The following is a 26,789-nucleotide window of genomic DNA, read 5'->3' on the forward strand; positions in this document are numbered from 1 at the left end:
GTGATTCCACTAGCTATGAGGAGAGGACTTGTAAGGTTTGTTATTACAATACAATTACACAATGAGTATGATTACGTATTGCATATGTCCTAAAGGTTCTGGTTTGAAAATTATAAAAAACAACGAAGAAACTTATATCTTGTTGCCTTACTTTATTATGGGGTTTCCTAAAGCTGCTTAAACCATGCATATTTTATGCTTCTCATATAACAATTTATAATGGGCAGTTTAAAACAAATGGTAATAAACGTTTTTTTAAATCCAAACATTATTGTTTTTAAGTGCATTTTATTACCCATTATTTGTATGGTAAAGTAAAAATAAACTAGGCCATTAACGTTTTTGTTGAGGAAAAACAAAAGTACAGAAATGACATTGCTTGAATAGAAAATACGCTACCTCAATATACACGTATTTGAACATATTTCAATTGAAATAGTGCGTGGTAGATTGAAAAAACAGAACTAAATGTTTTTAGATAAGGCCAACATTATCTGCCTGATACGATAGTATAATAGTAATATAAATCAAAATCAATATATATCAATGAGACACGTTACATGTAAAATTAATACAACGTGTACCTATCAACACTGCTTAAAATAATGAATATATTTAAAACGAATGGCAAACATATGCTTCTCACTTTCATAGCATGTCAATAAATTCAGCCGCATACACAATTCACACTCATGCAATTGTGATACCGAGGCAACACCGCCTGCACTGTGTTTACAATTGAAGACCGCTTTGTTACCTAGACTGACCTTATCATTTAACTTTTAGTGGCCTAGTTCCATAGTGTTATCTTTATTTGTTAGTTGAATCAAGAGCTGTAGCACAGTACATAAGGCATGTAGATCGAATTAGTGGAAGATTAACAGAATATTTGTCTTAACGGATCAGATGTTACAATCACAGACCTAATTATTTTGATAATTGCGTCTGAATATTACTCTAGGACAGATCCATTCATTTGATCACCTATGATAGTGATACAAGTCTGAAATAATATAATAAGCCAGTATGAAAGGATACAACATAACCAAAATAAGATAAAATCATGAACAAATGTTAAATATATCAGATAACTAATATTCTTCATCAGTAAGATGTAACATGGTTCTTATCTTGTCATGTGGAAGTCCCACTGTATTGATAATACATGTTAATGTGAGGCAGCTAAATTTAATGTACAATTAGCTGTAAAAGTTTCGTATCTGCATCCGACTTCACCTGAAAAGTAAACAATAGTATTGCATTTCCCGGTTTCAGTTGACCTTTTGTGTTCCCAGGGCAGTAAAGGAAGTCATATTATAAGTAGAGGGGGTTTTGATTGCTTGTTGGGTTATACACAAATTATTGACATGAAAACTGCAATGTGTATATTATTAAAGTATTCATAAATGTATTTATTTTCGCCTATGAAAGAATAATAATACCGTTTTCCTTGACAGATGCATGTCTGATGAAACTAGTTCGTCTAGAGAAATATTGAGTTTTGTTTTATCGCAATATAGATGATTATAAAGTTTAACATACTTAATTGTGTGTTAAAGGTCAATTGTAAGGCCATTAATAATTTTATTTCTGTAACTGTATTAAGTTTTGTACTGACATATCCACTTTCAAATAGTTTTGAATGTTATGTTTTGCTATCTATTGGAAATTATAAGGACGACGTCGTGCGGCATCAATATTACCGAACAATTGACAATTTCAGCTACAAATAAGTAAACCAAAATATAGTAACAATAGCATTATCGTATGACGACGACTGCTTATTAATAATATATTTCTATATGTATCGTTTTAGTTTTATGAAACATTCGTTAAATAGTACCCTTTATCCAGTAACTTTAGTAACAGGAAGAATCTCTGATAAAATAGATTGATATAAGATTTAAGTGTAAAAACTTAAAACCATTTCCGTTCAAAACAACCTCAAGCATTTTTCTGTTTAATGTTTGCAATGTAAAGAAAATTAAATCACTTGTTTCATCCTGAATTTGGTCTTATATAAATATAGAAAAAAAATGGGGAAGGAAGTCAATATACTCATAGTAAAAAATATCATTAGTTAAAACGGGTAAACGTATTTTTTTATCAGGGCTGCATATACTGCATATGGGAAATTTTAAACGGAATATTATGTATTATAGAATTCGAATAGGGGTCATTGTATTTTGTCTGATTATGAGCGATATTTCATGTGAGAACAATGGTACATGCAAGGGAGGGAAATGCACGAAATCGTTACCAATTCCGCTTTTGGACCATTTGAACGCACCACTTGTTGCTAATTTAGATATTTCACAGTTCAACAAACAGCTACAGGAGTACATATCAGATCAGATCAAACAAGGGGTGGAAGAGGCAAAGACAGATATTTATGAACGAATGCAAGAATTCGTCAATATGTTTGAAGACAATAAAGTAAACGGTAAATATGAAATTTAATTTAAAAAAATTGCTGAAATGTATTAATTGTTATCGGCTGAGTCTAACGATCAATTAAAAAACAAGTTTTTATTTTAAAAAGACACTTGCATTTCTTTCACATTACATTCCTTTCGTGTTTTATACAGGAAAGCCTGTGGAAATGTCACAAAATGTTTTGAAACATTTTCCATTTCGTGTTACTCTTACCGCACAAATATGTAAAAAGTCAATTTGATTAGTAAACCTGTATATAGTGTTTTCTGAGATTGATTTTCGAAGTAAATAAAAAACCTGGTACACGAAAATTTATATGCAAACAAATACCAAACTATATCCAAAATCTATAACAAAAACACACAAAAATTAAATGTAGTGTCCAATGACGCCCGGAAAAACAGAGCAAAACTTATATAATTTTTATGATTAGTTTAAAAGGAACCCAATTTATCTTGGTTTCAGTTTCAGAGAAGTTTAAATTGTCTAACAACAACTTAAATCATTATTTTAACAATCGCGATAGAGTTCAGTATGTTTGTGATTTTGCTATCTATCGGAGGTAATTTGTTATTATTTGAAGAACCTTAAATACTCTGATAAAACCATCGAGCTTCTATTAAAAGGTAAACAAAAGACTAAAACATTTTTTTATTCTTATTTTGTTTAAGAAAGTTTAGTGATGATAAACAGGATCGAAAACATAAACAGAGATATGAACATAATGAAAAATCAACAACACCAAATGGAAACTCGTACAATTGAAGAAACTGAAAGATCAGGTATGACAAATAGTATTAGGACGAAAACAAACACATGAACTTATAACAAAGGTTATGAAAGAAATAAAAGGGGGATTATAGAATTATAAAAAAATATGAATCTACCAATAACAAACACACTTCATAAAAAGAAAGATAATGTTATTCGTCATACTGTTTCAGTCACAGATAGTTGCGACGTCAGGGCGTCATATTTTTTTCTGATCTGATTTTCTACACTAAAAAATAGCATGACAAATAAAAATGAATAAAAACAAACACAAACTGAATATATTGAAATATTTATTTTTGTTGCGAGTTCTAAATCAATAAGGATCAATTATCTTGGGTGTAATCTGTTAAATACGTCGTTATGTTCCTAAAATATTAATAAAAGAGGCAGACAGCAAACGGAAAAAATATTTTAATGACATCGACAGGGCAACATTCTATCTGTAGTCCGCCATAATTCAATCTTTTAAGCAAGCAATATCTAAAAACGTTCAGAATGAGTTAGAGTATTAACATTACAAATCGATTTCATCAATATAACTTTTACAATGTATGGTATAACATTATTTCCGACAGTAAACAATATTTGAAAACCATCAATTCTAATAAAATAACATGATTACAGACAAAAATACGATAAGACGTTCGGAATGATTAATTCTTTTTTAAGGTACCTGGATACAGGAATTGTCATGCAATGTTAAGTTTATATTTTGAACAAGATAAAGTAAACAGAAAGTGTATTTTTAAAATAGAGAAGAGACAAAACTAGGTCAGTTAAATGTAAAATATTTGAATTCATATAGAAAAAAACACTTTTCTCGCATTTTTAAAAATGTTATTTCTCCCCTGTCACTAAAGGTAATTTAACGTCTGAGATTGTCGCTGAAATGAAGCAATTAGGAAGACAGCAACAAAAATTCGTAACAGACGTGCAACAGTTGAAACTGTATACAGAATCATTCATCTCTACAAAAGAAGAAAAAGGTAAAGTCATTTTGATATCATTTAAAGATGTTAATCATGATAGTTTATACACTCAATTAAATTCAATTCATTGCAATTCCGTTTTTATTGAAAATAGCACAACAATAAAGTAATCTTTAATTTCGACATTGAGTCGTGGAATCAATTCATAAGACATATAGAAACACACTTTAAATAAAATTAACGGTACTAATTTTCTTGCACAATATGCGTATTTCGACAATACATGTCTCTTCAGTGAGGCTCGTGGCCAAAATATTTGATATCCAAAGCTTACATAAAATTATTAATAATAAGATTGCAAAAGTCACAATGTGTATCTCTATAACAAGCTCTTCTCTAATTTTTACGCCTTTTTTGGCATAAAAGTCCCCCGTAATCAACATTTCCATTTGTTCCTCTGTTCCTAAGATTTCAAACGGTGTGAAAAGGTTTTTCTGTTATAGATAATGCATATATTTCGGGATTTTTTTGTCGCAGGGAGGTCTTTCTTTGAGCAATCCTGACATCCCGAGATGTGTTCTACGACAAGAAAAACCTTAAAATATGCATTATCTGACTTATATACCGTCGAAAAATGATATATTTTATCACCAGCCCAGTACTCAGCACTTCGATGTTGACATGAATATCAATTATGTGGTCATTTTTTAAAATTTCCTGTTTACAAAACTCTGAATTTTTCGAAAAACTATGGATTTTCTTATCCCAGGCATAGATTACCTTAGCCGTATTTGGCACAACTTTTTTGAAATTTTGGATCTTCAATGCTCTTCAACTTTGTATTTGTTTGGTTTATTTCTATTTCGATATGAGCGTCACTGATGAGTCTTGTGTAGACGAAACGCGCGTCTGGCGTACTAAATTATAATCCTGGTATCTTTGATAACTATTTACACCACTGGGTCGATGCCTCTGCTGGTGGACGTTTCGTCCCCGAGGGTATCACCAGCCCAGTAGTCAGCACTTCGGTGTTGACATGAATATCAATTATGTGGTCATTTTTTTTTAATTTCCTGTTTACAAAACTTTGAATTTTTCGAAAAACTATGGATTTTCTTATCCCAGGCATAGATTACCTTTGCCGTATTTGGCACAACTTTTTTGAAATTTTGGATCTTCAATGCTCTTCAACTTTGTATTTGTTTGGTTTATTTCTATTTCGATATGAGCGTCACTGATGAGTCTTGTGTAGACGAAACGCGCGTCTGGCGTACTAAATTATAATCCTGGTATCTTTGATAACTATTTACACCACTGGGTCGATGCCTCTGCTGGTGGACGTTTCGTCCCCGAGGGTATCACCAGCCCAGTAGTCAGCACTTCGGTGTTGACATGAATATCAATTATGTGGTCATTTTTTTTAATTTCCTGTTTACAAAACTTTGAATTTTTCGAAAAACTATGGATTTTCTTATCCCAGGCATAGATTACCTTAGCCGTATTTGGCACAGCTTTTTTGGAATTTTGGATCTTCAATGCTCTTCAATTTTGTATTTGTTTGGTTTATAACTATTTCGATATGAGCGTCACTGATGAGTCTTGTGTAGACGAAACGCGCGTCTGGCGTACTAAATTATAATCCTGGTATCTTTGATAACTATTATTAAGATTTGCAAAATTTAGTATCCTTTTTTACCGACAACACCAAAGGGGGTATTCCTTTCAAATGCGTTCAGGTTTTTATACGCCCTACGGCTCATTTAGAATGTGAAATGTAACTTACTAATTAATCTAGATATAAGACACGAATATAAATACATGTTGGTCACAGTATGATTTCCTATTCAGCGTTTATCGTCCTGAACATGCATGCAATATTTGACACTGAACGTTAAGCAAACAACTAAAAATCAACCAACCTATTCAGTCTGACCCAATAAGATTTTCAGATCTGAAGCCTCGGTCACACCTTACCGGATAGCATAAACGGATGCCTAACAGATGAAAATAAAAGTTGTCTGTTGACAAAATTGTTATCCGTTGGGAGTCCCTTGATGTACAGACCGAAAAAACGGACGTGTAATGGGTGCATAACGGACACAAACCGGATATGCAACGTACGAGAAACGGACACGTACCGGACAGAACGGATGTCGAACGTACATGCAACGGACGAGTACCACATAAAAGGGACACCTAACGAAAGCTTACCGGATAAAACGGATGAACAACATATACGGAAAAAAAACAAAGGCGACAATAATAATACATGTAAATGGCTCAAAAATTCAAAATTTTTCTGAGTAACTGGTTTTGGTTAGTTCTTCAAATCTCCTCCAAAGGGCAGTGTATGGCCTGAATTAGGACTGCTTGATTGTGAAAACGTGCCTATACTCTAAGATCGATTATTAATAATAAGAATGCATTAATCCTTAAGAAATCTGACATACCAATACTTGGTGTTTCTGATGAGAAATTTCAATTGGAATTTATCCGTTTTAGATCCGTTCATCATCTGTTTTATCCGTTATACGTCCGTTTCTCATCCGTTCAACATCTGTGTTATCCGTTTAATGTCCGGTAGAAGTCCGTTGTTGAATTTATCTTCCAGAAATCAAACGGATGTATAACGGACACGTAACGGACAAGTAACGGATTCTAAACGAAAACGAAACGGACGAGAACCGTACAAAACGGACGCCTAACGGACGTCCGTTCAAAGTGTTGAACATGCTCAAACTTTTCCAACGGCCCAGAACGGACGTCGACGGATAAAACGTACCCTTAACGGACATGAAATGGATATGGACGTACGTCTAACGGATAAGAAAGGACGTTTAACGGACATGAACGGATTGAAAAAAGTTATCCGTTAGGTCTCCGTTCCAGCTTTCCGGTAAGGTGTGACCGAGGCTTAACACACGAGTATGTTAAATCTGGCTTTTTATTTATGAGAGTCTATTTTAACATTCATCTCACATATATGGTAATGTTTCTTTATTGTAGGGAGAAATTAACAAAACTTCACGTTATTTGTTTCTAAAATTAAAATGCGGGCAATGAAGGTTTCTGTTACATCTATCATCGATTGAAATTTAAAATATAAATTTCCAAATCGGCAACAAAAAACTTTTAGACGAATAAAATGTTCAAGTAAGTTATAGATTGCATTTTAATCTAGGAAAATAATGACCTCACACAGGTAATTACTTTATGCCTTTGAGCATATTTCATTGAAACATGGTATCGTCGGGGTTGATTCTGCAAAAGAATGACCTGTCGTTCTGAAAGAGAATAACTCCATATAGGTATATAAGTAATAAGTAGATGAAGGGTCGCAGTCGTCGAATCCATTATTAAAAATAGGCTATTTTTTTTAATTTGCATGCGTATTTAAAAAGTGATATCTTGGCAATTATATAACATCTTCTTAACTTTATATTTTAATTTTTTTTGAATTGATGAAAAAGATGTGACAGACATAATGTTTACTTAAATTCAGCAAAGATATAGAATACATAATGATTTTTTTTTTGTTACATATCGTGTTTTAATCGGTAGTAAAAATGTTCGGATTTCGTTCCAAGACTGCATTTTAATATGCATGAAGATACCTTAGTTGTATAAAAATCATCGTCATCAAAAAGAAGTGTATATCCCTCTTCGAAACAAGAGTTGAAAACATATGTTTAATATACTCTGGATAAAAAAAGAAATATTGTATTATCTTTTGTAAAACCCCAATTAACTCGTGACAGCCTCAAACGTTAAACAATTTAATTATACTCAATGAAACCATTCCGAAAAACTATACTTATTTCGTTTATAATATAATTCTATTTTTCCACGAATCCTTAAAAGCTGGAAATCAAATTTTTATGAAAACTTTGTTTTCCCTATATTTTTAGCTTCACACAAAAACACACATTAGGGATTTTCGCTTCTAGTGTTTTTGAGATTTGCCAGATATTTGGGATCCTCTTTTATTTTCCACGAAGTGCCATTACAATGTTTTCAAGTTAATACATGTTTTTACTTTTCATAGTTATTGAAAAAAGATGCAATTGGTTAAATGTATGAAAAAAAATCAACTCAAAAGAGAATTATTTCTAGCCAAGTTATTCAATCAAATATTTCGAAAACGAGAACACGGAACCTTCCTTTTTCTGCATTATTAGTTCCTCAAATTATATATTATATATATACCATCAACTTAGTACAGAAATTCAAAAAGCGTTTAAGGTAACGAACATCCTTAATCTGCCTTGGACGTTTTCCCCTTATTCTCTAATGAGAACAAATACATTTTTTATAAATTATATGGATACATATTTCAATGTCCAATCTTGTTTATGGCAAGATTTATGCTGTTCTTTATTCCGTTACTAACTTATTAAATTTTTTTTTATATGAGGTACCAAACCTTTGTTCTGGGTTTTGTTCACAAACGTTTATAGTTTTGTTTGTAATATTTCATATTTTTCATAGATAATTTCACAGCAGAAGTTAAAGATGAATTGAAAACTTTAGAATTTCAACTGGTTGACAATCAAGAAGATGTCCAACTTTTAAAAACATTCCAAGCATCGGTGACATCAAACATTGATTTGGCTGTCAAGAGAATATCTATTAATGAACAAAAAGGTGAGGTAATTAAAGTAATGAAACACGAAAGTAAGATTTATTATAGATTAAATCAAAATGTATATATGAATTATACCGTTCTTATTCGTGCATTCTAAAATATTGTAAGAGAACGTACTGTCATCATTTACTTATCAAGTAACGAGACCAACTGGGGCCATCTAAGTAGCTATATATAGAAGGCACTAACATTTAAAATTTTAGCAAATAATCAGATGCAACAACAGTGAATAACGATGCAACATGTCCAACAGTAACATCGATCATACATAACGTATATTACTACCGATCTAGTTCCTGATATACTAAAATATTAAACTAAAAATACGATTGTTCATGAGACAGTTCCACTCCAGATGCCAATAGGCAATTTGCCAATTCCCGTATTTGACCATGTAATTAGATATCCCTAAAAAGTTGTTTTCCCTTTTGAGGGACATTATTTTTTATTTAAAATGGAGAGCTAGCAGAAAAAGCAAATATACTTGTGCGTAATGTGAGTAACTGATATAAGGTTTTTAAATCTTTTAATAACATTAATTTGTTGTTCAACTGAATACTTTTAACATTAGAAATTATTTTTCGTGAAAAATTAGTTAAACCGCCGATACGTCACTTTCAATTCGTCATGTTTTGCATTCGCTTACGCCAATTTTGTCCGGTATGGAACCAGTTAACGATAAACAAAGGGAAGTAATTTGTTTAAAAAGTGTGTTATAACAGAGTCAAATCGGTAATTGGCAAATGGACTTATGACGTAAAAATTAAACTGTTGATGTTGCTCATAGTTACTACACCTATGTCTTTAAAACTAACAGTTCAATTATATCAAAACAAAATTACTTTATTATGTCCCAGTCATACTAGACCACGATCGCACCACGCTTACCGTGATATAAAATAAATTCTGATCGTGGTAAGGTCGCGGTTTGGGTGGCATGAAAATGTAGATGTTCGTTGTTTTCACGATGCTAATACGTCCTCATTACGCTACCACAACAATTTCGCTACGGTTATATACCTCATTATCACCACGCTTATTCTGTGACCTCACTGTGATTATAACGATCTTTCGACGCCCATCACGTTACCAATAGGACCATATTGTGACAAAAATGCAGTTTAGGCATAAGACAATATCTATAGTTTATCGTTTAATTCCAATCTATAATAAATTACCCGTTTGCACAATGCGTTAACGATAAATGCATATAAAATCATTCTGTTATCCTTGAATGTTATAAGACGCGTTAATTGTTACTAGGGTGCTCTCTTCGAGGTCCGCACTCTAGCTATATAAAGACACCGATTCATTGTGCAAGTCGCTCATTTGTTATTTGGCCGTTGATGGTTAAACATCGGAAGAAATATCAGCAAATAAAGAAGTAAGAATTGAGAAGTTTGTAAACCTAGTTTGAGTTAAAAGCTTGTGGTTTTGAAGCAAGCGGTTTTTGAAGTCTTTACGATTGTTGCAAGCTACCGGGTTGTTCCGATACTGTAATTTCCCTCGGGAATGGTCGCAGTCCCTCGAACAGGTGGTTTGTAAAAGTCTGGTGACTTTGGTGCTTCGGAGACTAGGTATTACAATTATTAGAAGCTACCGGGTTGTTCCGACACTGTAATTTCCCTCGGGAATGGTCGCAGTCCCTCGAACAGGTGGTTTGTAAAAGTCTGGTGACTTTGGTGCTTCGGAGACTAGGTATTACAATTATTAGAAGCTACCGGGTTGTTCCGACACTGTAATTTCCCTCGGGAATGTTCGCAGTCCCTCGAACAGATAGCTTGTGATAATCTGATGACTTAGGTGCTCCGGAGACTAGGTGCTTCAAAACTAGTTGTCTCGGGAACTAGGTGCTTCAAAGACTAGGTGTCTCAGAGACTGGGTATCTCAGAACTAGGTGTTTCAGGAACCTAGGATTTTTGAAATTTTTGTTAAAGTTTATTAGTGGTTGAATGGTTATAATATAATTGTTTGTAAAATCAGTTGGGACCTCGGAGTCGGTGAAAGGATCAAGGATAAATTAAGGGACTACTTTTCAGACTACTTTTTGATACAAAGTTATTTGTGTTAATATTGGTATTGTTTTAGTAAGTTTCGAAGTTGGTCTTTTAGTTTTAAATAAAGCCTCCAAGTTGTAGTTATGTTTTTGAGTTAATTAAAAGATTGATATTGGAGTTTCTCAGATTCTGTGAAAACGGATACGAACATATAGTTCATAAGCCAAACACGTTACAATATTACGATATATCAGATTGCAACACGATCATACCACGATTATTCTGCGATTATTGCACAATATTTTCACGATCATTTTACGATCTTACCACGTTTATATCGCGATCTTAATCGCTCTCAACAATAACATCAACATCATGTTCCATGTAAATACTGCCAAATTTTCTTATTGATCTTAATACGTAGAATTTCGACAACAACATAAAATCTACCAGATCACCAGTGGGTGTAATGGTAGAGGTACCACTAGATGAAGAGTCAGAGGAACCTGTGATACGAATTCTGATCTAGTAGAGATGTTGGACCAACTAATCCAACCTGAATCACAATATATTGTTGATCCATTAAGATCAGAGGATGATATTTTATTGTACAATAGTAAGAATGATACAGATGGGACAATATGCCTAATGCGCTTCGAAATGGGGAACTCAAAACAAAAGACACGTGTAAACAGAAATCTCTTTGTATTTATATTGGACATGTTTCGATTTTTAACAAATGACTGAGCTTAACCATTTGTGGTGATTAGGAAAGTACTAGAGGAACATAGAATAAATGTTTAAAAACTATGGAGCTATTGAATGTGTTTAAGTATCTAATTTTCAAAGAACTTATTGTGTAAAAGGGGATTGTTTTACCACAGGGAGCCGCATCACGAAAGAATTTTCGGGGTATGCTTATTTGCGGAAAAAGTAATCTCGCTTGCGACTGCGTTATGAGTGAATAATTTAAAACATTTGATATTCACTGAAAACGGTGAGTTGGTTTAAAAGACTACAACTTAATTAAAGAACAGAAAAACTGTCCAAGCCATCAATTGTTTTTTTACGCAGCGAAAGAATTGCTCACCTGAAGGTGGGCTGCAGCTGTCACTTAACAATAATGTATTCCTGTTGAGCAGCATTCACAATTATACAAAGGAACAATATGTGAATATTCCATCAGACTAACAAATTCTAGAGGTGCCTTATACTTGGGAAAGGCGTTAATTATGCTGCGACATTAAATTTGATTTGTGTTATATCATCCCCCCAATTCAACATCTACTGTAAAATAAACAAACACAATAATACATATAGTAAAACTAAGTTTAAAAGAAGTTTAGAATATGTAATGTAACAAAAAAAGCAAAATGACAATATCATTGATCTATACTTGTTTGAGGTAAACAGAGCAGCTACTTAATTGAACATAAGCTTGCCTTGCCTCCAATTTATTATTGGAACATAATGTTCTTTTAAATATGATTGTCACCAAAAACGGGGACTATTTGTTTATGATTCAATCAAAAGTTGCATTATAATTCTTTCAATGTATATTTTTAGTTTCTATTGTTGACGACAAGGTACAACATTTAGAAGAAGAGCAAAATTCAATTCGTTCCGACACAAACCATGTAAAAAGTCGCCAGAACTCAATTTCCTCAGACATCAGTAGAGCTTTCAGTCGTCTTGATTCAAACGAGGAACACGGTAATGTCAATCAAATGAATTGATCATAGATTATATACATGATAAAATTATTTCGACTTGTAAATTTGGATTGCTCTTTAATATCTTCCGTCTGTTTTCCCTATTTTCTCAAAACGTGGATTTGGTGTCGTCAACCATCTTCAATTGAAAATTCAGTAGTGGTTTCGAAAAATGTCACAATCAACGCGTGTATAAGTCTCTTGTTGGTTATCGCTTCAGAATAAACATTTCTTAAAGCCTCTGGTAAAACACGTTTTTGATCAGACAGCTGTCCATATTTGGTTTGACCGTACACCAAAAACATTACATTATGATCATTTCATTTTATTATCTTTTTATTCATGACGGTCTACCCCGAGGCAGATTAAGGTGACAGGGGCCAAACATATCCCCATTTATGTAGCTACATATACGTTAAATGCATATAATTTTACCGCATCAGTCAAAACGTTGGCTATCTGGGAATTTCCAAAATACGTGATTCACAATTATTAATTGTGAGCATTCAATCTTTTTCACCTATTAAAAAGTAAAATATCAATTTGAAATCATTCAATATACAGTACATGTAGATGATTGTTTACCTATTTAAAGAATAGTACCTTCAAGTTATACATGTAATTTTTTGTACTCGCCATATTTTTGTTTACGAGAAACCAATACCACCCCTCAACGCCATCGAGTGAGGTTAATACATAGGATAAAAAAGATATTATATACAAAACTGTCCAAAAAATATGAATGATTTAAAATTTGTTTTGTACTTTTACTTATATTGCAATTACATAAAATGTTTGTCAAATATTCAATCATAAATTTGAAAAACGCACTTAATGAACTTAATGAACTGCTCAAATGTAATGAACAATATTTGCGCTAGGTTACTTTTTAAAATTTAAACTGATTTATGTTTTATGATCTTTTAATCCTGACAATCATTAATTGGTTTGTCCCAAGTCGGGATCCTCATTAGTGCCCCTGTTCTATCATATTTATTGTATTTAAATATTTTAGGAAATTGTAGCGAGTACAAATTAATTTGACTGATTGGAGAAAAGGTAAAGCATATTTGTGTAAAAAATGTACGAATTTAGATTATTGAAATTGATTTTAACTTATAAAAAATAAAGATTTATATTTTTTCAGTTGGGTTTACGGCTTGTATTGGTAAGGGTGATGGATCAACAATATCAGCAGGACAACCAATACCATTTACATTAAGACGGTCAAGCTTTAATGTCGATATGTCTAGTGTAACAAGCAATGGAAAGTTCACAATAACAACAAAGGGTTTATACCTCGTATCGGCATCGATAATAAGTAAAACAAACAATGGCTTTTTTTCAATAAATGATGGATCGTATGAAATTGCATATGGATACACTGCTGAACATAACGGAGAGAACACATATGATCACAGTGGTACAGTAGTTGTAGTGCGATATTTTATCTACGGAGAAATAATAACCGTAGTCCCATGGCAAACCATGTACATTGATGCTTGGTCCTGTATGACTGTCGTTAGAATAAAATAAAAACAGTCAAGAACATTTTTAAAGTGCGTTAAGAAGAAACTTGATTTCATCTTTTGTAATAACCTTTTGACGTGGCACGGTATCTATTCGTCACGCAAAGTTATTGTGCGATGTAAATTTTGTTTGTATTCTTGTATTTTTTTGTTTGTTTAATGTCATTTTGTTTTTCTTGTCATAGCGGTTTGCTTTATAGTAATTAAGATATCACAATGTTGACTGCTGTATCCCTGTTTATGATTTGTTTTTCACCTTTTATGTAGCTTTGTTTGTTTTGTCCACACACTGTTGTAAATATAATTGAATTTAATGAGCTTGTTTTACAAGTTAGAGATTTAGAGGTTTGAAAAGCGGAATACTACTATTGCCTTTATTTAGCCAGCTATGAACCATGTTTAATTCTTGATTTATTTCATAATGAAATGGCTATAACATTCGTTTGAGCTTTTTTGATTTTGTTGTTTGTAAAAAGAATCCGATTTGAATTTACATTTGAGTGCGGAATTGTTGTTTTTATCTTTTTGGTGAATAGAATTTATATCCGCTATTATATATTCCATAAACATTTGATTTTGAGTCAAAACTACACAACAAACTAATTGCAAGAAGCTTGTCTGGTAGTTCTGCAATTTTGTTGATATGGATTGGACATTAAAGCAGATGTAATCCCTTTTTTGTTCACCTGGCCCAAAGGGCCAAGTGAGCTTTTCTCATCATTTTGCGTCCGTCATCCGTCGACGTCGTCGTCGTCGTCAGTCGTCGTCAGTCGTCGTTAACTTTTACAAAAATATTCTCCTCTGAAACTATGGGCCAAATTAATGAAACTCGACCACAATCATCATTTAGGTATCTACTTTATAAATGTGTCCGGTGACCCGGTCAACCAACTAGGATGGCCGCCATGGCTAAAAATAAAACATAGGAGAAAAATGTAGACATGGCTTATATCTCTGAATCCAAAGCATTAAGAGCAAATCTGACATGGGGTAAAAATTGTTTATCAGACACGATATATCTGATCTGATACTGGAATGAATTTGTAAATCTGTTGTTGGGTTGCTGCCTCTACATTGGTAATTTTTTGGAAATTTTACCGTTTTTCGGTTATCATCTTGAATATAATTATAGATAGAGATAAACTGCAATAATGTTCAGCAAAGTAAGATCTACAAAAAAGTCAGCATGACCAATATGGTCAATTGTCCGCTTTAGGAGTGCCCTTAAAAGTCCTTTTTTGTCAATTTTTCAAAATATTTTGTTATCTTGTACAAAAATATTTTCCTCTGAAACTACTAAGACAAATTTAACCAAACTTGTTCCCAATAATTATTAGGGTATCTAGTTTAGAAAATGTGTCCGATTACCCTGCCTGTAAACTAAGATGGCTAACATGGCTAAAAATAGCACATAGAGTAAAATAAAGTTTTTGGCTTTAATCTCAAAAACCAACGCATTGAAATAAATTTGTTTCTTAGGTGTTGAGAAACCCACGAACTTTAGCGTGACGTCCTGCGGACGTCGGTAAGGAACTTTAATTGTAACGTCATTCTTTTATTGTTGTTACTTTATATCGAATGTGGCTTATGCAATACAATATCCACCTTACAACTTTTGTTTCCTTCATTATATTATGTTGCCGTGCCCAGGATATTGTGAAGGAAACAAAAGTTATCATTGAATAATTTTTGCAAGATGGAAACACGAGTATTTGACTTCCTTACGGGAATTTCACCTAGTGTCTGGAAATAACTATCAAAGTGTACAACTAGGAGATGTAGTCCAGATATATTATAATAGTTCTCCACGTACGACATGGAAAATCGGTGTAATTGAAGAACTTACATATGGAAACGATAACCTTGTGCGATCTGCGACGGTCCGAACATCTAACTCTAAACTTAACAGACCAATTGTCAAGTTATATCCTTTTGGAGATTTGTGAATCCGACTCAATTACTGCACAGTCGCAAAGGTATCAGCGAAGAGCCAAGACAGATGCTGTACAGAAAATCAGAGAGTGTTTAAAGTGACATTTTTTCAATTATATTCAAGTGAAGTGACAGTAAATTTAAAATATTTTAACTTATATGAGACATTAATTTTAAGAGAAATATTTGATTTCATTTATTTGTAAAATTTCGTTCAGTTCTAGGGTAATTTATTCAGTATATTTGAGCCACTTTCTGCGGCCCCGTAGAATGTTGAGAAACCTACGAACTTTAGCGTGACGTCCTTCGGACGTCGGTAGGAAACTTTCATTGTAACGTCATTTTTGTGGCTAATACAATACAAATATACACCTTACAACTTTTGTTTCCTTCACAATATTAGGTCAAAGTCTATCTGCCCGGAATTTTTCAGACCAACCAAGCAACCGTTGTTGGGTGGCTGTCTCGGAATTGTTATTTTTTTGAAATTCTTGAATATTATAATAAATAGAGAGAAACAGGCATCTACTGTACTGTAAATAACCAAGTTTATAAAGTTATGTGATTCACACCTTGTAATTGGTCATCCACAACTCATAACTGCAGCAAGATGGCAGATAATTAGCATGAGGGAAGCAGGTTTGTCTCTGTGACAATTGCATATAATGTTGGTCATCACCATTCCACTATGAGTCGTTTTGAAAATAAAAGTTAGGCAACACACGATGTTAAAGACCTTCCGAGATCAATACGACCCCCTATAACAGCTGCTAGGAAAAAATCAAGCATAATGACGGTTGGTCAGAAGGAAACGCATTGCTAACAATACAATCGTAAAAAGAGAGTGATGAAAATTGAAGAGCCTCTAAGTAAGAACTGTTCGAGATCGGCTCATCGCGACCATTTCAAGGACCTCTGCCTACAAACAGACGTACAGTTGCCTGTATCCAATATAGTGCAGAGCTCGCCAAAGTTAGAAATTAGCATCGTGGAGGAAGATCTAGTGTTCTAATATAATTCGGTTTATCTTCCTCGGCCCGATCGTAGCCCGAATTTTGAACTAAATCGAGTATACATAGGACACTATTGGGCGTAAAAAGCAAAAAAGGACCAAATTTCAAACACGTCATGAAATAAACAATGCCCTTCGTCAGGAATGGTTGATGCTACCTACCTAACAAATTAGTTGACTTTAATATGGCAGGAATCAGAAGACGTTAGGAAGCGGTTATCCGTTTGAATGGAGGCTGCGCATAAAGTACTAAGTCTTTGGCGTATAACGATCAACCATGATGTGAACAATCATCTAAAGAATAATTTTGAAATGTCTGACATTGTTAAGTCCGACTATTATAATAGTAAAAGTTGTAAAATGCATTTTTTGGTACAAAAAACACTTCATTTTGTTATTAAAATTTTGGTAAGATTAAACTTTTTATCACACATTTTTTTTTCGTATTAATGCAAATGTTATAATTAACTACGTTTCAATATTATTTTACTAATATTTTTTCATATTCCAACCAAAATAAGAGGCTGATTTTTCAAGTTTTAAAACATCAAGGTATTGCAATACTTTTTTCCATGTGTATATATATTTAGTCAAGTAGCTAATGTTTTCAAAAACACATATAACACATCCTAGGTTTAGTATTCGTTTTCTTGTCAAACTCACAAAAAAATCCACATTAAAATAAAAACAAATTGTGAAGAGTCTATTTGACACTTACAATAGACTCAAATGCGCTCCCATTGATAATAAATGTGAGTATTTAGTTTAAAACAGGTTTTGACTACAGATAGTCGATATTCAATGTAGGTCTTGTGTGAGATTAGTTTACACAAAACTAAATATGCAGAACCTGTATTTTATTTAGAATGTAAAAGATTGTTTCATATATTGAATTGTGATTATTATGTCAACACATGATTAAATGTAATAACATAAGTGAACCAACTGATTTTCAGTGGTATCAGGGATTGGGAATTAGCATTCTTTTCTGACGAAATATTTATGTCACATCGTCTGATATTGTTAACCGGAAAATTATCGCGCAGTCTTTATTTCACGATTTATTAACACAATGAAAATTATTTTCACGTTTTGTACAAACTAGATGTATTTCTCCCAAATTGTAACAAGGGGAACATTTAGGTCTTCCTTCGATCGTCAGTAAACCTCTGGAAAAGTCGTGTTTACGTTTGGCAGTGTAGCATCTGCAAGTACTAAGTACTAACCCACATCTGCCAGGCTAGCGACGTTAGATCTGATGGTTCGTGAAAAAAGAGTGAAACGCATCAATCAATTTCAAAATATTTTGTTCGTCTGTTTTACGTTATTAAGCCTTTGTTAATATGACATCTATAGAATCTACCTTAGATCAATAAATCGATAATCTGTACACAATGGTACATACACAGAGGGTGTCAAACAACTTTTCTAACTTCTGCACAAAACAGATAGTTCCTTCAAACAGATTTAAATTAAAAACAAAGTAAAGCATGCATGTACGCATTCCAAAACACAATTTTATAAGTTTTGATTGGTCTGCGCTTTAATGATATATTTGTATTTTGATACAAGGTGATGCACATTTAAATTGCATGTAAATTTTGTTAACTTGTGTGAACAATATTATATTCATAAACAGGTTATCAACACAGATGAGAACAGATTTAATTTGAAACCAATCCTCTTTACATTAGACTACTTGTAAACAGATGTACAGTACAAGACGTTTGGTATGAATGCGGCCTTACAATCGAAGTTAAACAATATTAATTCTTCGAAGGAGACACTCAAACATAAATCATCAAAATATGGTGACACATTAAAGCTGAATACGGTTACTCAGTATAAAGCTTCAAAATACAATCAGATTTAAAAAGATCTGTACATTTGTTGCTTAGTCTTTAGTTTTCTATGTTGTGTTTTCTGTACTATTTTTTGTCTGTTTGACTTTTTATTCTAGCAATGGCGTTGACAGTTTATTTTATGAGTTTGGCTATCCCTCTGATATCTTTCGACCCACTTTTACACAATCATGCAATATTTAATCAAAGTAATACGTTTATAGAACGAAGATAATTTTATCTCAGATATACGTGATGAGAATATAGTACAATAATGTTTCCCCTATACATGTCTTATGTTTATAACATTATTTTGTACCGTTGTATGGGTGCCTTTGATACAGGTTGTGTTCATGAAAGTAACACATCACAGAGTATAGAGATTTACTCGTGTATTACTTAATTTAGTCCTGGTATTTATGATGAGTTTAATTATTACTATACAATACATGTGATTTATATTACCAATAACAACAAAGAAATCTCTGTACTACTGAAATTATATATCACCAGGGTTTTTGACATCACAAACTAGTCAAAACATTTACTAAATTTAATTATCGTTACAAGGACATCATTCGTAAATATAAATCAACATAAAAATATCTTCAATGGTAATTTTCTTTACAAGATACAAAACTTCATGTATCTAAAGTTAACAGCCGGTTCGTTATTCGTTTTTCTATATTCAATATCCAACTGGCTGCTAGTAATCGGTTGGAGATTGAAAAGTATGTTGAAAATCATAAAAAAAAGTTATTATTTGATTACATTAAAAGCATGATTTTCATATTTAAGAGGACTGATAAGATACGTAGGAAATCTTTAAATGACCTCTTTGTCCGCAAATATAAACCTTTTTTAAGTTGCATATTTGTCTTTTTAAATATGTAGTATTGATTTTTGTAAATAAAACGACTCTAAAAAATTTCTTTTGTATATAATATTTCTTAAATCAAAAAGACAAACAAAAACTCAAGAAACATTTAGAATTATAAATAAATATATTTATGGAAAGCCAAAAAAACAAATTTTCAGCCAAAAATATCAAAATATTGAGACGAAGGGCACAGGGCAATGGTGAGAGCCCCTGATCTATCAATATTTCTAATAATATGCAGACATTTAGTCAATAGGAAGATACAAATGTGACTAAAAGGAATTTGGGTATATTGCCCTATGCCCTTTGTCCTAAATTCCGATAATGTTTAGCTGAAAAGTGACAATATAAGCCCTCCATAGATATCGAGTATGACATTATTCTGGGAAATCCTTCTAATACAACTTTTCTATATACAGTGTCTTTAACTAACTTAATTTGTATGGACGTTGAAAGACCAGGGGATCTCATCATCATGTAAGCGGTCTCAGGTAGGTTTTCACTATATATTTCTTTTTTTTTGGCTTGCCATAAATATTTATATTTATATTCCTAAATGTTTTCTGAGTTATCGGTTTTTTCATTTTGTGTTTAGAAATATCTTGTATGCATGTACATCTTTTTATTGACAACATTCTATATTACATACAGACAAATACGCAAGTTAACAGGGGTTACATACGAGAACTGATGACAGCTCGAAGAGGTCATGAAACAATTTTTTACGTACCTTATCAAATCTTAAAGGGATAATTCACGATTTTTCACTTTTCATCTTATTATGTTCATAGTACCATAAAAAACCTATTCACCAAGTTCGATTTCGATATAAAAATTAATAAAGAAGAAAATTTGGAATTATTAATTTTAGTTCTTCAAGCTTCCTGACTAATGTGACGTAGTTTAAGCCTTTTAGCATGCCGGGAGTGAACTTAATCTCATTTAAGTCTTGTTCGTTAACCATCTAATAACGCTATTACAAGCGCATTGATGACTTTTGTTGTGTTTATTAAACAACGAAACGGAAATGATAGCCATAAAAATTTTAAAATTAGATTGTAGGATTTATGTGTGGATTTTTATATACGAATTTTAGTAATTATAGTAAATAATACAATAGAACATTTTTATGATTTTTTTTCCTTCAAATACATTAAACAAACATATGAAACTTACACGATCGATAGTATATTAAACAATACATGTTTGTATTCTGAACTTTTTGCTTCATTCCAGCAAACATTTTCACTTGCTTGTACTGTGGAAATAACATGTGTATTAATTTGTGACACTTAGTAAATGTTGAATGCGTAGTAAAACTCAAGGTAATTAAAAGATTAGCATTTTGCATCTAATCTTAATTCAGTGACATCTAGGCGTCACGGTTCATCATTTCAGGTGTGAAAAATGTTTCGTATGAATAATATACGGGAGTCAGTTATAGTTTAAGACACAGAAATGTAAGAAAAGAATTATAATTTATTTACGGGAGAAATAAGGTCGGACAAGAATGTAATTATAAGTCTGTTCAACTGGCAAGAATACCCCTAAAGCGGACAAGCGGTTTAGTCTTTAAATTGCTGTCATTGAATATCAAGAAAGAAACCAAATCCCGAATTTAATTTGAAACTTTAATACTCAATAGTTTTCCTAGAAAAAATTCACATCCCTTGGGGAGTATTTTAGTGTACATCCAGCATATATATTATATGAATGTCGGAACAATTGTCATGATGACGAATTTCTTCCTTTATTCGAGAACTATCTAATTGATATATAAATTTGTGATTTTACTATGTTCATAACATCGATGAACCGAAGCAAGTTATATATCGACCTGTATTTAAATCAAATTGATCCTCTTTTTCACGGTTTATTGCTCAGTGTTATGTTTTTGTGTTTTGGTCTGTTTTCTTAAACAAAAAGCATTTTGTACACTATATTTGTTGTATAGAAGAATTGTTAACTGTACATGCCTGCCTACCATGGTTTACTTGAACTTGACCTCATTTTTATGATTTATTGGTCAATGTTTAGTTTCCTTGGTTAATGTTAAGTTTATGTGACAGTTGATGTAAAGCTTTGTAATTAGGACTGTCAAATTAAAACAAATAATATAACAAACTAGTAAAGAAGGCGAGACATTTCACCGTATGCACTTATATGTTTATCATATCATCGACACAATTTGGTCATGTGACCATACTGTCATCAACATTTTTTCATGATTTACACCGTTATAAAATGAAATTGAGAACCAAATTATAAGAAATAACTGCAATATTTAGTCAGTCTATTCGAAATAACATAAAAAATGTGGTACACACTGAATAACGCGCGAATTTTATATTAACGTAGACTGTTACCTACTTGGATAAATAAATGTAAAAATGAAACTTTTAATGTATATGTGCAGGAAATCATTGAGGCGAGATTTTATATTGTATGTGCCAACAGTATGTCTGTAGCTTTAAAATCATTGTTCGTCTGTTGAAATTGATAAAATCAATTATATGATATTAAAATAAACATTAAAGACTGCCTTCAATTATGTTTGAAATGTTCATACTGGCTGATTTCAGGGAACACAAAACTTAACCTTGCATACACCTGTTGTGTTTTTGGTTATCTATATATCAAAGTAATTTTTATTCTGTGAAAATGCTAATTAAGTTTTTTTTATCATTAGATTCACATGACTTAATTCTCTTAAATCATAATTTTAGGAAAGATCCTGTTTCAAAAAAGACAAGGACCCTCTTGCCAGGGAAACAGAATCAAGGACAACTTCAACTTTGGCTCTCCAGGTACTTCATGTTTATGGTGGTATTTTCCCTCTAGTGTTCTAATCACAGGATGTTGTTTTCTATAGGCACTCAAGTTCATGTATATTAACCAACACCGGTGGATGTCTCATAAAGTTATAATATATGTAACACTTTCTATTGTCAAAATCTTTCACTGCATAGCCCACAGAATGTGTTCCCATGTTAATGATATTAAGTTCTTTTTGCTTTGAATGAAATTGTAAAAATATTTCTCAACATTTGAAATATACTGTTAGATATGCCACCAAGAACAAATCAAGTTTGGTTACACAGATTATATTATAGTGGTTAAAATACTGATTAATAGTGTGATTAAGATATAAATAAATATGTGGTGCTCAGTAGTTAGGCTTTTTGATTTATAAGGAATACAGTTATTTTTGTCAAACAAACCTAATGATTGATAGTCATGATTTGTTGTGCACTTTTATAACTGTAGGATAAATCTTTTGACATGAAATTAAGAAATGAACTCAACGCCATTAAAACAGGTGCAATTTAGGTATAAAATAAGTGTATCTTTGGAGATTCTACCTATATGTTCCCATTATACCATATGGAGTATTTTACTTTTGTTTTGTATTTCAAACAAGAATTGTTTGAATAGTACATGTTGTAATTGCTGTGTTTTTCTCAATTAAGCACTTGCTTTACTTTTCTTTATTTTTTTCAAACTTTCAAACTGATACAATTTTTGCCGGATTTCTCCCTTGAATTTCCAAGAGCACCATTTACAATATTATATTCAATTAACAATGAATCAGTTATATAGGTTTTATAAAGTATAAGAAGCCAATATACAATCTAAAGATGAATAAGAGTTGTTTTTTTTTAAACAAAATACAGTATGGCCCTATATAGCTAGGTGAGTCTAAGGACTATACTAAGGACATTACTTTTTTAGTCTGTGAAACTCTCCATTTATCTGTTTGTCCTGATTTAGGTCATAGGATTGGTCCAGGTAGTTTTAATGCGCCACCTACGGTAGAAGAGGAGCATAATGTTTTCTGGTCTGTGCGTCGGTTCGTCCGTGCGTCCGTCCGTTCAACCATCCGTCTGTTCGTTCGTTCGTCTGTCCCGCTTAAGGTTAAAGTTTATGGTCGAGGTAGTTTTTGATGAAGTTGAAGTCCAATCAACCTGAAACTTAGTATACATGTTCCTTATGATATGATCTTTCTAATTTTAATGCCCAATTAAAGTTTTGACCCCTATATTAGAGGGTTACTGCTCACAAGGAAACTATTAAACCAAGAGTTCCAAATGGTGAAGTTGAAATCATCCCTTCGTAAATTTTACGGACGCCATCACGTGTTGGTTGACCGGTATGGAATAACCGTTTCACAAATGATATCGGATATGTTCCTTGCGTCGTTACAACAATCCCCTTCACTTTCATGAATGTGACCTACCGAATTAGACTATTTACCGGATTTGTAATCACATAAGCAACACGATGGGTGCCACATGTGGAGCAGGATCTGCTTACCCTTCTGGAGCACCAGAGTGCTAAGTCAGCAGATGATACCTCTAAAGGGAAAAGATATGGAACAGCCCATAAGGTACATTTTGTATTTTTAGATGACATGACTGACACGACTTTCCTCTTATTTTCTGACATGAATTGATTTATGCAATATGCAGCTTTTATGAAAGAAGAATTGGTACTGCTTCTTATTTAGGGTTAGAGACTAAATATCAATAAAAAAAAACATTACACAAGTATTGAAATACTGATACACCCCACATCTATCTGTATGCTTTTTTGTTCATCTGTCAGTGTGTCACATTTTTTTAGCAGGAACAAACTATCAAGGCTTTCTCCAATCTGGAAATCATCGTTCATATGAGGGAGTGTATCTGTGTGCTACAAGTTCAAATACATCACTTGACAAATTCTGGTTTAAAGTCATATGAAAAGAGTGATCGATGAAACATTAATCAAATTCTTGAACCACTGCATACGTATATCATAAAATTGTATTCCCTGTATGTTTTTATCGTTTTTGTCGCATACATTTTATAAAATCGTCAAAATTATTTCAATCTATAAGTGTTTTCGTAAAAATATGGCAGCTAATTTAAAGCCGAGGTTTAACCATTGTCACCTATTTGTAAAAAAGTCAACAAAGAATCACAGATATTCTTGCTGGAAGAAATTAAACAAAATAAACTTCTATGACAAAAATCAGCAAAGACCCATCGAAACAACATCTGATACACACCCTTCATAATACTTTAAGATATTTGGATGATAGGTTGGCTCTCAATAATGACGACTTCAGTATGTATACTAAAGAAATGTATCCTGTTGAACTTACTTTAAATAAAGCTTATACAAACAATGACCACTGCCCTTTCCTAGGTCTTGATATCTTTTCACAGAAAGCTTAATACTAAAATTTATGATACAAGAGATGATTTCTCATTTAATATCGATAATTATCCATTTTTAGATGGTGACGTTCCCTTGTCACCATCTTACGGTGCTCTTGTTTGTAACAATGTTTCAAATTTTAACGAGAGAAATTTATGTATTACTGAAAAATTATTACACCAGGGTTTTCGATATCACAAACTGGTCAAAACTTTTACTAAATTTTATCATCGATATAAGGACATCATTCGTAAATATAGCCCGACATGCAGACTTCTTATACGTTCATGGAGTTCACATCCAATATTTTATGGACATATTCTTTTTAAAGCAAAAAAATGTCAATATTCACCTCAGAAGCTAACAAAACCTTTAAATAGACTTATTGAGAAGGGATACAGTTACGATACTGTTGTCAGGTCATTGAATATTGCATATTTTGGCGTTAATACTGATTCACCTATAGGGTCTTTGCATCGGAACTGAAGCACATTTATTTAAAAACCAGTTCTTAGGTTTATTTTCTTCTCATATATGTTATGATGGTATGGCACTAAACCCCTCACGGGAGGGAGAATTGTGCCTGATATTCATATGATGGAGACATAATTTTTCAATCCGTTTAATTGAAGTCTGGAGCTGGCATGGCAGTTAACTTTTAGTAGTCTAATTTATTTATGTAGTATTGTCATTTTGTTTATTTTCTTTGTTTACATCTTTTGACATCAGACTCGGACTTCTCTTGAACTGAATTTTAATGTGCTTATTGTTATGCGTTTACTTTTCTGCATTGGCTAGAGGTATAGGGGAAGGGTTGAGATCCCAAAAACATGTTTAACCCTGCTGCATTTTTGTGCCTTCCCAGGTCAGGAGCCTCTGGCATTTGTTGGTCTTGTATTATTTTAACTTTTAGTTTCTTGTGTACAACTTGGAGTTTAGTATGGCGTTCAATATCACTGAACTAGTATTATATTTTTCAATATCACTGAACTAGTATATATTTTTTCAATATCACTGAACTAGTATATATTTCTTTAGGGGCCAGCTGAAGGACGCATCGGGTGCGGGAATTTCTCGTTACATTGAAGACATGTTGGTGGCCTTCTGCTGTTGTCTGCTCTAAGTGAAAATTCAAATTTTAGTGGTTATTCAACAAAACTCTTTTTGAACAGTTTAAGGATGTATTTTGGTTGAATAAACTGTAAGTGTATTTTTATTTGTAAATGATGTTATAAGTTCTCAAATTCTATTGAAAAAACGTTAAAATCTTGTAAGACTTTTACAGATGGCTTATCATTTTAAATGTAAAAGATTTATAAAAAGAAAAATAGGGCTAGTGGGCAATTTTTTTTAAGACATTCAAATGAATTAAACCAGAGGATTCAGAAAATCTGACAAAATTCCAAAATATGACAGACGAACATCATTGTAATAGCTGATCGGGGTATTCTATAGAAGAAACTAGATGGATGTCACATGCGCAGCAGGCTCAACACTTTTGAAGCATGGGTTTTGAACGAGTTCGTCTTGTTTAATCTTTGAGTATTTTCGTTATATATTTTGTATTCTACTACTATTGTTTTGTCTTTTTGTCTTTTTGTCTTTTTCAATTTTTTGTCATGGCGTTGTCGGTTTGCTTTCGACTTCGACTTATGGTTTTGTATTTCGTCTGATGATAATAATGATGTTCAGGGGACTGTCTGTAAAGAATGATGCCTTAAGAGAAATGAAAATTTACATAGTGCCTGTTTAAAATGATTCAAAAATGTAATAGTTCAACATCTTGCAAGTATATACATTTTTCAAAGAGTAATCTTTCTCAGTATAAAATCAAGATATATCATGATGCCGAAGGGATGTATTTATAGTATGATGCACAGAGAAAATATCTTGACATACT

The 26,789-nt window shown here is 32.5% G+C and overlaps 1 protein-coding gene across 3 annotated transcripts; it reads left to right on the forward strand.

Moving 5' to 3' along the window:
- The first annotated feature begins 2,078 nt into the window (after positions 1-2,078).
- On the forward strand, positions 2,079-14,464 carry LOC134681637 (uncharacterized). Of its 3 annotated transcripts, XM_063541289.1 has the most exons (6): positions 2,079-2,443; positions 3,108-3,218; positions 4,071-4,196; positions 8,628-8,783; positions 12,348-12,494; positions 13,641-14,464. In XM_063541289.1, exons 1-6 carry the CDS (start codon positions 2,128-2,130, stop codon positions 14,027-14,029), a joined length of 1,245 nt encoding a protein of 414 aa, XP_063397359.1. In that variant the 5' UTR covers positions 2,079-2,127; the 3' UTR covers positions 14,030-14,464. The 3 variants fall into 3 exon arrangements, with proteins under 3 accessions (XP_063397359.1, XP_063397361.1, XP_063397360.1); XM_063541291.1 differs by lacking the exon at positions 12,348-12,494; XM_063541290.1 differs by lacking the exon at positions 4,071-4,196.
- Positions 14,465-26,789: the final 12,325 nt, after the last annotated feature.

This window comes from Mytilus trossulus, chromosome 8, assembly GCF_036588685.1.
Source record: "Mytilus trossulus isolate FHL-02 chromosome 8, PNRI_Mtr1.1.1.hap1, whole genome shotgun sequence".
Lineage (NCBI taxonomy): Eukaryota > Metazoa > Mollusca > Bivalvia > Mytilida > Mytilidae > Mytilus > Mytilus trossulus.